The 16452-nt window shown below is 37.5% G+C and overlaps 1 protein-coding gene and 1 pseudogene across 1 annotated transcript; both read right to left on the minus strand.

The window, feature by feature from the left end:
• Positions 1 to 6048: 6048 nt before the first annotated feature.
• On the minus strand, positions 6049 to 8497 carry LOC136174858 (olfactory receptor 1165-like). Its single transcript, XM_065945118.1, has 2 exons — positions 7572 to 8497; positions 6049 to 6061 (listed from the first exon to the last, which is right to left on the minus strand). Exons 1-2 carry the CDS (start codon positions 8495 to 8497, stop codon positions 6049 to 6051), a joined length of 939 nt encoding a protein of 312 aa, XP_065801190.1.
• A 6508-nt stretch (positions 8498 to 15005) lies between these two features.
• Positions 15006 to 16452, minus strand: LOC136175398 (olfactory receptor 5D13-like; annotated as a pseudogene).

Genomic DNA, 16452 nt, shown 5'->3' on the forward strand with positions numbered 1-16452 from the left:
AATCTGAGGGCTGTCTTTTCACCTTGCTTATAGTTTCCTTTGTTGTGCAAAAGCTTTTAAGTTTCATTAGGTCCCATTTGTTTATTTTTGGTTTTATTTCCAATATTCTGGGAGGTGAGTCATAGAGGATCCTGCTGTGATTTATGTCAGAGATTGTTTTGCTTATGTTCTCCTCTAGGAGTTTTATAGCTTCTGGTTTTACATTTAGATCTTTAATCCATTTTGAGTTTATTTTTGTGTATGGTGTTAGAGAGTGTTCTAGTTTCATTCTTTTGCAAGTGGTTGACCAGTTTTCCCAGCACCACTTGTTAAAGAGGTTGTCTTTTTTCCATTGTATATCCTTGCCTCCTTTGTCAAAGATAAGGTGTCCATAGGTTCATGGATTTATCTCTGGGCTTTCTATTCTGTTCCGTTGATCTATATTTCTGTCTTTGTGCCAGTACCATACTGTCTTGATGACTGTGGCTTTGTAGTAGAGACTGAAGTCAGCCAGGTTGATTCCTCCAGTTCCCTTCTTCTTTCTCAAGATTACTTTGGCTATTCAAGGTTTTTTGTATTTCCATACAAATTGTGAAATTATTTGTTCTAGTTCTGTGAAGAATACCATTGGTAGCTTGACAGGAATTGCACTGAATCTATAGATTGCTTTGGATACTATACTCATTTTCACAATATTGATTCTTCCAATCCATGAACATGGTATATTTCTCCATCTGTTTGTGTCCTCTTTGATTTCTTTCATCAGTGTTTTAGTTTCCTGTGTATGGGTCTTTTGTTTCTTTAGGTAGATATACTCCTAAGTATTTTATTCTCTTTGTTGTAATGGTGAATGGTATTGTTTCCTTAATTTCTCTTTCTGTTTTCTCATTGTTAGTGTATAGGAATGCAAGGGATTTCTGTGTGCTAATTTTATATCCTGCAAATTTACTATATTCATTGATTAAGTCTAGTAATTTTCTGGTAGAGTGTTTAGGGTTTTCTATGTAGAACATCATGTCATCTGCAAACAGTGAGTTTTACTTCTTCTTTTCCTATATGGATTCCTTTTATTTCTTTTTCTGCTCTGATTGCTGTGGCCAAAACTTCCAAAACTATGTTGAATAGTAGTGGTGAGATTGGGCACCCTTGTCTTGTTCCTGATTTTAGGGGAAATGCTTTCAATTTTTCACCACTGAGGATAATGTTTGCTGTGGGTTTGTCATATATGGCTTTTATTATGTTGACTTATGTTCCTTCTATTCCTGCCTTTTAGAGAGTTTTTATCATAAATGGATGCTGAATTTTGTCAAAGGCTTTTTCTGCATCTGTTGAGATAATCATATGGTCCCACTCCTGGGCATACACACTGAGGAAACCAGATCTGAAAGAGACATGTGCACCCCAGTGTTCATTGCAGCACTGTTTATAATAGCCAGGACATGGAAGCAACCTAGATGCCCATCAGCAGATGAATGGATAAGGAAGCTGTGGTATATATACACCATGGAATATTACTCAGCTATTAAAAAGAATTCATTTGAATCAGTTCTAATGAGATGGATGAAACTGGAGCCCATTATACAGAGTGAAGTAAGTCAGAAAGACAAACACCAATATAGTACACTAGTGCATATATATGGAATTTAAAAAGATGGTGACGCTAACCCTATATGCAATACAGAAAAAGAGACACAGATGTACAGAACAGACTTTTGGACTCTGTGGGAGAAGGTGAGGGTGGGATGTTCTGCGAGAACAGCATTGGAAAAAGTATACTATCAAGGGTGAAACAGATCACCAGCCCAGGTTGGATGCATGAGACAAGTGCTCAGGGCTGGGGCACTGGGAAGACCCAAAGGGATGGGGTAGGGAGGCAGGCGGGAGGGGGGATCAGGATGGGGAACCCATGTAAATCCGTGGCTGATTCATGTCAATGTATGGCAAAAACCACTACAATATTGTAAAGTAATTAGCCTCCAACTAATGAAAATAAATGAAAAAAAAAAATTTTAATATATAAATAGAAGGAGGAAAAGATGAGAATGGTGATCAGCAAAATAGAAAATGGACTGTGAAACAGAAATAAGGGATTGAACAAAACTAAAATTCTGATGTCTAAAATAATACATAAAATCAATCATCTGTTAGATAAATTGATTAAAAATAAGAGATCATAACGCAATTGCTACTCAAGGGAAAAAAAATGGAGCTTCATTACAAATGTTGTCAATGTAGAAAAAATAATTAGGCAGTATTATGTATAATTTTCTTCCAAAAAATTTAACTATTTAGTTGATGTTGAAAAATCATTTGAACCATACAAATAAAGTTACTAAAGATGAAATACAAAATATGAATAGCCTCTATCTTTTTATAAAATTGAATTTTCAGTTAAAAATCTTCCCATGAGCAGAACCCCAGGCCCATACTATTAAATGGTAAATTCTGTCAAGCTTTTAACTAATAAACAGCACAAAAAAACGTGCATGGATATTTGAACAAACAGAGCAATAAGACGTATATGCAACACTTTTTCTTCACCCGTTAATATAGCTCATTCTCAAACTGGAGGAATTGGGATTTGAATTCAGTCAGTCTGACCCTAGAGTTTGTGCTCTTAGTTAAAAAGTTATGTCATTTGGTTGCAACTGGGTCATAAAGATTCTTAAAGGATAAGCTTATGATCATGGGTTTTATATTCTCATAGTTGGGAAGGTTTTGGTTGAAGGAAGGGCTTGATGGGAATTTTACTCCAGGAAGACGATTCAGATGGGAGGGGGAGGAGGGACTAGAGGAGGAAATGAGACTGGGAATGTTATTTAAACTTGATGCTGTTACTGTCTTACCTATACCTTGTGTGAAACATGTATTTAGGATTGTGTTTATTTGTATGTGACAGCTCTCTGATTCCCAAACATCCGTGTACATAAGAATATTCCAAGAGACTTGTTTAAAATGAGCATTCCTGCGTTTCTCAGCCAAATATCCGGGAGTTCAACTGATTTTCCAGGCGATTCTGGCAGCGGTTCTAAGAAACCTCTATGATAGAAACCAAAGGTTTCTGGGTTTGATTTTCAGGCACAAATATCTAGAATCCAGCGCTGGGCAAGGACAATGACAGAATTCCTTGGCCTCTTCCTGACCTTCAGGAGCACAGAATTCAGTTGAAGAGGCAACGACAACTCAATCAGCAGTGTGCAAAACCTGAAAATGATTAACTAGTTTAGAATGTGTGAATCATAGGCCCATAGTTTAAAAACTGATAGCTGAGATGCGGGTTACTGGCAGCCATCAGTATATGTATATATATATATAGTCCCCAGTAAAAAATGCATTTCTCAGTGAGGCAGAAATTGTAAATGAGCTACGAAGCTTACTCTTAGAGACACAGCACAACAAGCAGGCGAGCGCACAGAGAAAGCGTTAGGGTCGGGGCAAGGCGGAGGCACACCAGGAGAGAGGGTGTGGGTGTCTCCGAGGGGGAGGAGGAGCCGCCGCCAATATTTCTCATCGTTTTCTGAGTTTTTGGACACCTCTGGTGTTTCATGGGTTTCCCTGGTGGTTCAGAGGTAAAGAACCCATCTGCCAGGCAGAGGACACATGTTCTATCCCTGGATCAGGAAGATCCCCTGGAGAAGGAAATGGCAATCCACTCCAGCATACTTGCCTGAAGAATCCCATGGATGGAGGAGCTTGGCAGGTTACCATCCATGGGGTTGTAAAAGAGCTAAGACTTAGTAACTAACCAACAACATGAACAACAAAACCAGACAAAGATGTTGTAAAAAAAAAAAAAAAATCAAGATAACTAATGCACTTCATTACAGAAATACTGAAAAAAATATTAGAAAATAAAATATCACAGTATATGATAGAAAAATAATTAATGACTCACGTGAGGGGGAGGAACCAAAACAATTGCCTGCAGAGCAGCAAACAAGACATATAAGAAAATTCCTTCAATCTGATAAAGATCATCTACAAAAATACCTCTAGCTAGCATTATGTTTAATATAAAAACAGAAAACAGAAAAAAAAATCCTACACCAAGTAAAATAACTTGATTTTCTCCTAACCCTGTGTATAACAACAACCAAAAAAATAATGTCCTCAACCACTTTTATTCAACATCTTATTTTAGACTTTTGCTGAATAAGGAAAGAAAATTGTAATTACTGAAAAGTAGAAAGTAAAACTGTCTTTATTTGCCAGCTAGAGTCTGTATATAGAAAGCTCTAAGGAATCTGCAACCAAAATATAGGAAAATAATAACAGAATGCAGTAGTGCTACATAAATGAGTATATCTAAAAATATCAATTGCATCATTGTATTATAATGGTGAGCAAATAGAAATGACTTTTAAAAGTATAATTTGCAAGACTTATTCATGCATGCACGTGTGGGTGTGCGCTAGTCTCTTGGTCACGTCTGACTCTTTGCGACCCCATGGGCTGTAGCCTGCCAGGCTCCTCTGTCCATGGAATTCTCCAGTCAAGAATACTGGGTTGCCATTTCCTTCTCCAGGGGATCTTCCCGACCCAGGGAATGAACTCAAGTCTGCGAGCATATGGATTATCAATAAACTGTTGATAGCTAAACTGTAATCCCTGAGTACCTCAGTTACACCAAAGGCAAGCCTTTTCTAGTATTCATGATCAGCAGGTCAAGTTTTTCACAACGATAACCTATTTCTGACATTCTATACTCTAACAAGAAAGTGAAAGTGTGTCACTCAGTCATGCCTGACTCTTTGGGACCCCATGGACTGTAGTCCGCCAGGCTCCTCTGTCCATGGAATTCTCCAGGCAAGACGGCTGGGATGGCTGACCATTCCCTTCTCCAGGGAGTCTTCCCAATCTAGGGACTGAACCCGGGTCTCCTGCACTGCAGGTGGATTCTTTATCATTTGAGCCACCAGAGAAGACTGCTCTCTTATCAGGAAGAGGTTAATTTCGATTCAACACATGAATACTAGAAATATTTGTCACAGCCATCTAGGAAGTATGAACTTTTCAATTACAACTCTAGGGGACTGCCTTTGGATTTGTACATTCTTGGGAAAATGTTAGCAAGGTATATACATAGTATTACAGCCAAAGTATTTTAAAATTAATCACAGTAATTTCAATAGTTAATATGAGGATTACTTAAAGTTTCTTGTAACTAATAACAATTTTATTAAATGCGAGTTGAGAAAAATCATCCATTCAAAGTGCAATGAGTTTTGTATTTAATGAAATAATTTTTCTAGAACTATAAATTGCAAGAATGATATATCTTCCCTTTTGTTTCAATATGTTGATTTGTGGTTATTAATTCATGATGGTTAAACCACTTTTCAGTTTCTGGAATAAAATCCAGTGTGTTAATATTCTGTCTTGAATATTCATTATATAACCACATTAGAAACATTGATCTATAAATTTATTCTTATAATAGCTTTGTTCGAATTGATTGTTAAAAACTCAGTGAATATAATGTATTATTAAGTATCCTCTTAATCTATACTCTAGAAAGATTTGTGCATGATTGAAAATATTTCTTAAATGTTTGGAGAAATTCATAACATAATAAAAGGGGCATATGATTTCCTTGTTAGGAAGTTTTTGAAAACAAATTCCATTACTTTGGACTTCCCCCGTGATTCAGTCGTAAAGAATCCACCTGCAACACAGAAGACACAGGAGATGGAGGTTCGATCCTGCATCAGGGATATCTCTTGGAGAATGGCATGGCCACCCACTCCAGTATTCTTGCCCGGAAAATCCCATGGACAGAGAAGCCTGGCAGGCTAAATTCCGTGGGGTCACAAAGAGTCAGACATGACTGAGCACACACAGACATCCATTACTTTAATAGATAAGACTTTACTTAGATTTTCTATTTTTATTGTATAAGATTGAATGCTATGTTTTCCCAAGGAAGGTGTTCATTTCACTAAGATTTGCAATTTCTTAACAATGATTCTTCACAATATATTCTTATCTGCCATGCCTGTAGAATTTTACCTATGCCCATTTTTTCCCCTAATCAGTAAAGAAAGAGATAAAGTTTGGATTGTTTTTAACTCAGCATGTCAAACTCAATATATAACATGCCTTTGTTGTCTCTTTTCCCTCAGAAACCAAATCAATCAAAGTAATAATAATGAGAAATAAATCAAATGGCAAAGTCCCATCAATAAAAACAATGGTGGGATTTCCCTGGTGGTCCAGGGGCTAAGATTCTTTGCTTCCACTGCAGGGAGCACGGGCTTTATCTCTGGTTGGGAAGCTAAGATCTCACATGGCGTGCAGCACAGCCAAAACTAGAACTAAAAATCAATACATTTAAACAATGGTAAAATAAAAACCAGCTAATATGATCTTATAATTATGAAGGAGTATAGACGAATGAAGCCGAGAGGGCCTGGCTACAGCCGAGAATGTGTTAACGTGCAGAGCTAAAGAAAAAGTGACGTAGATTTTAGAGCCCCTAAGAGTCTCAGGGTTTAAAAGAATGAACAAAATAAATACTGAAGTCTGTATGAAAATGAAACAGTCAAGGATAAATGGGATCCACTTACAGGGAAGAAAAGCTATCAGAAGTTGCTCTAATAGATAGTGAGCTTTACTTCAAAGTTATCATAAAGAATACGTGGTAATGGCAGGTACTTCAAAGGAATAAAAGAAAGACTTATTATACTGAATGAGGTAGATTCATGATTAAGTCCAGTTATTCAGAAGCATTTCTGTTAATCTCATTATAATTTTTTCATACTTCATTATTGACAAAGAGCATTTCTTTTCATTTGGATTATGAGTGCAAACCTGAGACGTGAATGAGTATATGTCAGAAGAAGAGAAAATAAAGCAGTTCTTAACTTGGGCTTTATCACTGAGTAATCATCATAACTCCTTAGACATACATTTAACTTTTTCTCAACATTCAGTATCATCTTAAATACCTTTTGTTGAACTATATTATACTGGTATTCAAAAAATGAGTGATGCCTACAGAGACTAGCTATTATTTTCAGGATCTTCTTGCTTAAAATCAGGTAATATTTTTATCATGCAAACTCAAAAGTCTTCATTTTAGCTGGAGTAAAATAAAGTTTTGAGAAAAGCTAAAAGTTGCATTTTATAGAACTGAATCAAAAGAGTTAGTTATGAGAACCTGAGTGCAAATTTAACCCTAACCCTAACACTAACCCTAACCTTAACCCTGACACTAAACATAGTTATCATCTGTGTTTGCAGCAGTGTTACAAATCACAACATAAACTGTAGCATAAGGAATGAGTCCCTAACAATATATCTCTTTTTGTCACTCTGACTTCCACAATGTATTATTTCTATATTAATTCAGAAATAATTGTAGCTCATCCTGATCACCAAATAAAAAATGCAAAATGCAACATACAATTTATTTGAAACATAACCATATATTTACTTAAAATAAAGATAAGCTAGCATCAGAAAAATATTTGAAAATTATTAGGCATAGTATGAACATAAACATATTTGAGTTATACACAACTTGACTTTAATTCAAGTGGCTTTTCAGTCCCATTGGACGTCTGAATTATACTGAAGGAGAAAGCAGTTACATAGTTATCAAACTCCTGACTGTCTCTTTCACATCTTTATTCCTAAGGCTAGAGATAAGAGGGTTCAGCATAGGAATCATGACAGTAAAAAACACGGTGGCTACTTTGACCAGGAGCCATGAGCTTTTGGAGTTGGGGACACAATAAAGGAACAGGACAGTCCCATGGAAAATGGTGATGGCGGTCAGGTGTGAGGCACAGGTGGAGAAGGCTTTTCGGAGTCCACCGGCTGAAGGCATCTTGATGATTGTGACAGCTATGAAAACATAGGAGGCGAGGATAATCAGGAGGCTACACACCTCATTGAGTGTAGAAATGATGAAACATGTCAGTTGACTGAAATGGGTGTCAGAACAGGAAGTAGAGGTGATGGCAGAATACTCACAGCCAAAGTGATGTATGACATTAGAACCGCAGAAGGACAGCCCCAAAAGAGAATATGTGATTGTCAAGGAACATATTCCACCCCACGTGTAAGTCCCAGCGACCAGAAAGCTGCAGAGCTTAGGAGACATAGCAACTGTGTAGAGCAGGGGGTTACAAACAGCCACAAACCGGCCATAGGCCATCACTGCTAGCATGGACATCTCCGTAATCACAAATGCACAGCCAAAGAAAAACTGTGCCATGCATCCTTTGAAAGAGATAACTCTGTCTTCCACAACCAAGACACCTAGGAGTTTGGGTGTAAATACACTGGAAGAACAAATATCCAAAAAGGATAGATGGCTGAGAAAGAAGTACATGGGTGTGTGTAGTTTGGGGCCGGTCCTTATGATCACAATTATGCCAAGGTTCCCCACCAGAGTGACTGTGTAAATGGTCAAGAACACCAGGAAAATGGGTACCTGGAGGCGTGGGTATTCTGAGAAGCCCGAGAGGATGAATATGGTCACAGAGCTCTGATTTCCTCCATTCAGTACCATGGCTCTTGATTTAAAAAATAAAAATGAAGAAGAATTAAAATTGAGCAGTGGAACATGAGAAGGTGGAGTGAAAGAAACTGAAGATAGTTCAACCTAAGCTAGTGAAGGCAGTGTGATCAGTATATACTCAGGAATGTTCTGAAGTGTCAGGTTGAAGTCTTTACTTGACAACTTAAGTGAATTTGATTATGGGAAATTAGTTTTATCCTTTAGAATTTTAGTTTCTCAATAAGAAAGAATAGTATTTATCAATAGTAGTATTATACATAAATGATTCTTAAATGAATGTGATGCTTAGAGCATTAAATATCCCCAAGATAGAATATAATTCTGTGAAAATGCAGGCTGCAGAGAAGGAAATCAGAAAAAAAAGAAAAAGAACTAAACAAATCATTGGTTGGATTATGGGAGTCACATGATAAAAGCAAAATTGACTTGGGAAAGATTAAACACTTTTAATACGTAAAGAAAAATATAATAGTAAATTTCTGTTGGATTAAACATATAACTGCACATGCATAATGGTCCTGGGACTAATAAAAATAGAATTTAGCCTGTATATTGCTGTTTTCAGCTCATATAGGTTTCCTCTGCCAAAAACCTTCTGGATTCTATATCCCTCAGAATGAAAGGATGATCCTAGGTTGAATCAACTCACCAAATGCCAGATATCCTTGGTGTGTTTTTATGATGGATTCCTTGCTAACACTAATATGCTGCATACACGTTTTGTATCAAAATTGAAATTTTGGTTTAAATATTTCCAGTCCTTTAATCAGAAAGCTGATGATTCCTGCAAAATATAGTTAATAAAGATAGCAAGAAATATCACCTGTCATTTTTGCAACAGTCAAGAAATTGCAGGAGGAGAATGAACACACCCTTGAGGAATAGACAGACCTAGAAATTATACTTCATGATGGTGTTTTAATTTGTTTTATATCTAACCACCTAACCCTGGGGACTCAAACCCTGAAGAATTCTTACAGAGTTTATTGTCATGAGCTACAAACAGAATAACTAAAGGAAACTTCCTCTTCTGTAATTTACAGTATGATTTCTTTTGTCATTGACCTATTGCTGATGTTTTTAAAAATAATTCACCTCTATACAGAGGCTGTGTTCATGCATGCTAAGTCGCTTCAGTTGTGTTGGACTCTTTGCGACCCCATGGACTGTAGCCTGCCAGGCACCTCTGGTCGTGGAATTCTCCAGGCAATAATACTGGAGCGGGTTGCCATGCCCTCCTCCAGGGGATCTTCCTGACCCAGGAATTCAACCCCTCTTAAGTCTCTTATGTCTCTTGCATTGGCAGGAGAGTTCTTTGCCACTAGCGCCACTTCGGAAGACCATACAGAGGCTATACTCCTTATCATAAAAATTATATTAACATATTTTCCAATGACCCTAACCCAAATTATGGCTGATAAGATATGCTTTTTAGTCTTATATATCTCTACATATATTAATATGAAAACACACTTAACAATACACTAGACAAAACACACAACATTATACTATACATATTTTTGCATTTAGCCAGTTAGGCTTATTGTTTGTCATGCCCTGAATATGAGCACCATCAGCTAAGGGTTGATAGAGTGGAGAATTATTAGGTGTCATGATACTGGCTTAGACTGCAAGGAAGCCCAACCAGTCAATCCTAAAGGAAATCAGTCCTGAATGTTCATTGGAAGAATTGATGCTGAAGCTGAAATTCCAATACTTTGGCCACCTGATGCAAAGACCTGACTCATTGGAAAAGACCCTGATGCTGGGAAAGACTGAAGCAGGAGGAGAAGAGGACCACAGAGGGTGAGATGGTTGGATGGCATCACCAACTCGATGGTCATGAGTTTGAGTAAACTCTGGGAGTTGGTGATGGACAGGAAGGGCTAGCCTGCCATAGTGCATCGGGTCACAGAGAGTCAGACACGACTGAGCGACTGAAATGATTGGCTGACTGACTGACTGATGATCCTGGTGATAGATTCAGCTATATTTTTGTACTACAGTCATAGAAGTCATAGCACTAATATTTTAAGTTCATTCATGTGATCCCGGCACCTACTTCTTTATGTCACATATCAAGAAAGAAAGAAGGCCGTGTAAAATATTGACCCAATAAGATGTTACTGCACAGTTTCTTTGAAAGAGGAAATTGTAACCCCTCCAGTATTCTTGCCTGGAAAATTCCATGGACAGCTGAGGCTGGTGGGCTACCATCCAGGGGGTCGCAAAAAGTCAGACACAACTGAACATATACACGCTTTCATACATACATACACATGTAGTTTCCTGTATAGGAAATCTTGATACACACATATGTAGGGGCATTGGAAAACAAAGATTACACAAGTTATTCAAAGTGTTTGACAATTCTAGTGCAGCTAATTTTGGAAGATTTAGCCAAACGGGTAATCTTCAACTCAGCAGCTAATTGAAGTTCACATTTACATGTGTAAGCTATTTTTAATATGTGATGATGAAGAAATAAAGAAAATATCTGCTTACTTGTTTGAGCATCTATTGTAAGCCACATCAAAGCAGTTGGCCTGATATTTCAGCTGAAGGTTTGTTAGGGCAGGGATTGAATCACCAAATATACTTGTAATTTCAACCAAAGGAGCTTTTTAAAAGAGAATCACTTGCAATAGGTTTTTGGTTTTTTACTTCTTTGCTATTTTATAGATTTCTTAGTATGCTTTTTATTAGTAAGTCAAATATAAATGATAAAGATAGCTGAAGTTCATGTAGACCAAAGATAATTAGTTCAACAAGTTCTACTTTTAATTTTATTAATTCTATAAAGAATTACTCTAAAATTCTAAATTCCTTTCTTCCAAATTTTGCTCAGAATTGAATGCTAGTTTTAGTTAAAGCAAGCACTGTGTATATGATATGAACTTGTTTCTTTTTAAAAATATTTATTCATTGATCTTTGGCTCACGGGCTCCAGAACACAGGCTCAGTCGTCATGGGGCACAGGCTGAGTCGCGCCGTGACATTTGGGATCTTCCCAGACCAGGGATCCAAACAGTGCTTTTATCCTCCAATATGGACTTTAATTAAAGCTTTAAGACCTTAATTCCATAAACTTTGACAGTGCTTCTAAATAGAGAAACCCAGATTGTGAATGCTCCCACAGAGAGGTTGGGGATTGCATTATGAAAATATGTTTTTAAAAATGAATATTTTAATTATTTGTGATATGGGATCTTTTGTGTTAAAAAACAGAATTATTTCAAATTCAGATGAAAAGATTTGTGGGAGAAGTAAGTGCCAAATGCTCATTTAAGTAAAAAATGACTAAATGGTTTTATTTACAGAACTTGTTATTTTTTAAACAAGTAGGGTGAGAAAAAAAAGAGAGATTAAAATAAAGGCAAGTTAAACTACAGGAAAATATTTGTCAGGAGAAATATGGAGGTTCTAGAGTCTAGACTAGAGCGATATTAAAATAAACTGTGAATGGACCCAGACAGATTGTTGAAGAAACTTTTTCAAAGGGAGAAGTATTTTTATTTTTGGTCTAATACAAAATCAGATTGTATCCTAACAGACACAAACAGGCAATTGGGGGAAAATATCAAAATATACTGGAATGCCATCAATATTGCAAAATGCCACAGAGCATGTGATAAAGAAAATTATTTTATTATGTGGAGGACTATATAGTCTCTGACACACAGTTTTCCCACTGAGAAATTTAGGGAAGTTTACTAGTGGCTTAATAAAAAAGAAGATTCATTTAGGGCTACCATATTTCAACTTATTTCAAAGTAAATTTTGCCAAAGTGTTGATGCCCAAAATTTTGTAGTTTCCTACTGTAAGTTCCCCAGGACAATCAAAAGAACCCATATCTCATTTTCTCCCATTTCCTGTGGCCACCACAACTTTCATGATAGTATTCTCCACCAGACACCCAATTTTTCAAGACATTTGGTTTGGTGAACACTACATTACAGTATCCACAAAGGGTAATTTATAAACTATAATATTACTACAGACCACTGATTATTGGAATCCATTTTTTTTTTTTTTTTTAATTCACATGATGCTTGTTCTGTGTTTAAGGCTAAAGATATTGTCCAAATACTCATCTTTGAAAGCCTTCCCCAAAATTACCACCTGAATTTCTTTGGGAAAACATAAACCTCACTAGAAGGTTATACTAGGAAATTAGGTTTTTTTTTAAGTATTGAAAAAATTAATCACGATATTGCACAGTAATGATCACACTGGAAATGTGACATCTTTAGGAGTGGAGGATGCTATGGTTAGTAGAATATGGAAAAATGAAGATAGGTATCACAGATCAAGAAACTATTTTTTATCAACTTGAATCAAGAGCTCTTTTACTAATTTCCTACTAAATCTAGTAGATTTTATATTTTAAACGTTTTACAACTTTTGATTCTGAATTTCCCTCATGTGAGGGCTTCCTGGTGGCTCAGATGGTAAAGAATCTACCTACAGTTCTGGAGATGTGGGTTTGATCCCTGGATGGGGAAAGATCACCTGGAGAAGAGAACAGCGACCCACTCCCATCCTAGGCTCCCTCCCCTCTCCTCATTGCACTCTTCAGGTCATCACAGAACACCAGACTGGGCTCCCTGTACTGGAAAGGAACATTCGGTTATGACCCTTGGATGACAAGCAAACGGTAAATCATTATCACTATTGCCATACACAAAGAGGGTCGGGAACTTCGTTGTACACCCTAAACAAATAAAGACATATGATTAGTGTAAAGCGTTATGGTAAACATTTAATTTTCATGGAAAACTAAATCATGGGAGGAAACAAACAATATTTAATATGTTGAATTGTAACTGCAACACACGGTCCCTCCCTGCCCTCTGCTTATAAACCTTAGTAATGATTAGTGAGACCCAAATAGGAAAGGCAAGTTCATATTCTTAGTCTCAATCAGCCATTTGCTTAAAGCAGTCCAGTGGCCCATCAATTATTAAAACCTTTGGGAAAACCAGTCATAGTCATGGATTATCTGTTATTTGACATAGAATTACCTGAAATTATCAAGGTTGAATATCTTTAAAGAGATAAATGTTTTAACTAATCTTTGGTGAATATTGAGCCAGGGCTTTCCAGGTGGGGGTGCTAGTGGTAAAGAATCTGCCAGCCAATGAAGGAGCCGCCTGAGACTCTGGTTCAATCCCTGAGAGGCCTGGATTTGATTCCTGCATTGGGAAGTTTCCCTGGAGGAGGAAATGGCAACCCACTCCAGCATTCTTCCCTGGAGAATTCCATGGACAGAGGAGCCTGAGAGGCTACAGTCCATGGCATCACAATGTCAGACATGACTGAGAAGGCACGCATCACCCATGCACAAATATTGACCCAAATTCTTCATGTCACCCCATACCCCTGACCTGACACATAAAAGCTCTACAAGAAGCAAAATTTTTCAAACTTTGACTTTGAGCTTAGCCATTTTTTTTTCCTTTGACTTGTATAAAGTTAATAGATGAGACCCAAACAGGAGCTTGATTGCTTCCAACATAAGAATGATCCAAGGAGGATGATATACAGACAGGTCTGGAGACTGATTTGTTGGTCTGATTAGCCCAGCCTTGAAGCTCGAGTGACCTGCCTCATATCAGCAGAGCTACCTCAGGAAAGTCACTTTTTCAAAAATAGCTCTTGTTACAACCTACTGGAGTTCATAAATGTTTCTTTTTCATCAAGGAATAGCTAAGGCTTTATTGAAATCTGTATATTAAATCATAAGCACTTTGTTGATTGGTATATTGTACTGTCATTGGAGAACTGGTTTAAAGATACTGTAACTTAAAATGAATTGAAAATTACCTCAGTAAAATTTCCAGTCAAATAAGTAGATGAGTAAGTTTTAAAATGTACAACCACAATGATGTAACTGGAAAAACTTAGGTGATAGGTATATATTATATCTCCAACATTTGTATCATTTTCTTGAACTAGCACATAGGAAATATTTTATATGGTTTATAATATGGTTATATTACCAATTATAGTTTAACTATGCCATATTCAGAACTATTTAAGATAAATTCATTTGTTATCTATCTTTATTTGCCTGGGAAACTTCCAAAACCACAATGTTTCTTATGGAATTAATAAAGTCTTTTTTAAGATAGTTAGAGTTTTACTCTAAGCAGCTTTTAACATACTACTTTTATATTAAGAAGTAAAACTTCCTTATTGTAGACTATAACTCTTCAGATCCTTTCAAAATTCCTATAGTTCACTTGACTTGAATTAGCCTGAAATATAACCAGGACAACTACAAGGTCAGATATTATACACACAAAACAATTACAGTTCAGTATCTGTATCAAAAATTTAAGTAGTCCTTTATTTCTATTTTAATTTGTAATTTTAAAGTTACTTTCATAAAATAAAAAAGTGAACAGAAATTGGCCTGTCAATTGCAAGGTTAAAATAGGTTCATGATTCAATTTGCTATTGAGAAACTCTTACTCCCCAAAAATCTTTCTAGCTTTACATTTTATCACAGAGCAATTTAATATTCAGTGATTTCTTCACCAATTCTTTCACATCTTTGTTGCTGAGGCTGTAGATCACTGGGTCCAGCATGGGGATGACCACTGTGTAAAAGACAGAGGCCACCTTGACCATGAGCCATGAGCTTCTGGAGTTAGGAACACAGTAGAGGAAAAGGATGGTCCCGTGGAAGATGGTAATGGCAGTCACATGGGGGGCACAGCTGGAGAAGGGTTTGTGGCGCACCCCCCCACCCCCTGTCGAAGGCATCCTTAAGACAGTGATAAAAATGCACACATAGGAGGTAAGGATAATCATCAGGCTGCTTACTTCATTGACTGTAGCAGAGACTAAAATGATCTGGTTAATGTGGGGGTCAGAGCAGGAAACAGCAACAGTGCCAGCATGCTCACAGACAAAGCTATTTATGAACTTAGTCCCACAAACGGATAACGTTGACAAAACGTGTGTGTATATTAAAGAACAGGCTACACTCCAAGAGTATGATGCAGACACCAACAAGAAACAAAGCTTCTGGGACATCTAGAGAAGAGGGTTTCAAATGGCCACAACTCGATCACATGCCATCACTGCCAACAGGAACGTCTCTGTCACCACAGATATGCAGACAAAGAAGAACTGCATGAGGCATCCTGTGAAGGAGATGGTTCCGTCTTCTACAATCAGGTTTTCTAGTAGCTTGGGTGTAATACTGTTGAGTAACAGAAATCCACAAGGATAAGTGACTGAGAAAGAAACACATGGGCGTGAGGAGCCTGGAGCTGGACTTGATGATCAGGATCATGCCCAGGTTCCCCGGCACAGTGACTGTGTAGATGGTCAGGAAGACCAGGAACAGGGGCAGCTGGAGCTGAGGATATTCTGAGGAGCCCAAGAGAATGAAAGCGACCTCAGCACTCTGGTTCGCTTGGTTCTTGTGGACAAAATATGAAGGCTGATCCAGAAGTAAAAACCAAAATTTGAAATAGTAAGAGACCAGAAAAGAAAATGTGTTGAGAAGCTCAATGGGTCTCTGTTAAGAGTGTTGTTGAAAAATACCAGATTCCCACTTTATTTGAAATGCTAGTATTTGCTTACATAGCGATTCCACAGTGAATGATAATTTTATATCAATGTAACCATTGAAAACAAAGAACTAAAACAGGCTGAACCCTGCTCTATTTCAGATAATAAAATTCAGTATTTATTTATTTATTTTTCACTGTGCTGGGTCCTGGCTGCTGCTCACAGGGTCCCCCCAGTTGCAGTAAGCAAGGGCCTCCGCCATCTGTGGTTCTGGGTCTCTCACTGAGATGACGACTCCCCACCCTTGCTGCAGAGGAAAGCAGAATTCAGCAGCGGCGGCTCTCCAGTGCAGGCTCAGTGGAGACGGGCCCCGCTGCCCTGCTGTGTGGGCCCCTCCTGGACCAGGGACTGAACCCAT

This window comes from Muntiacus reevesi, chromosome 9 (genome assembly GCF_963930625.1).
Source record: "Muntiacus reevesi chromosome 9, mMunRee1.1, whole genome shotgun sequence".
NCBI lineage: Eukaryota > Metazoa > Chordata > Mammalia > Artiodactyla > Cervidae > Muntiacus > Muntiacus reevesi.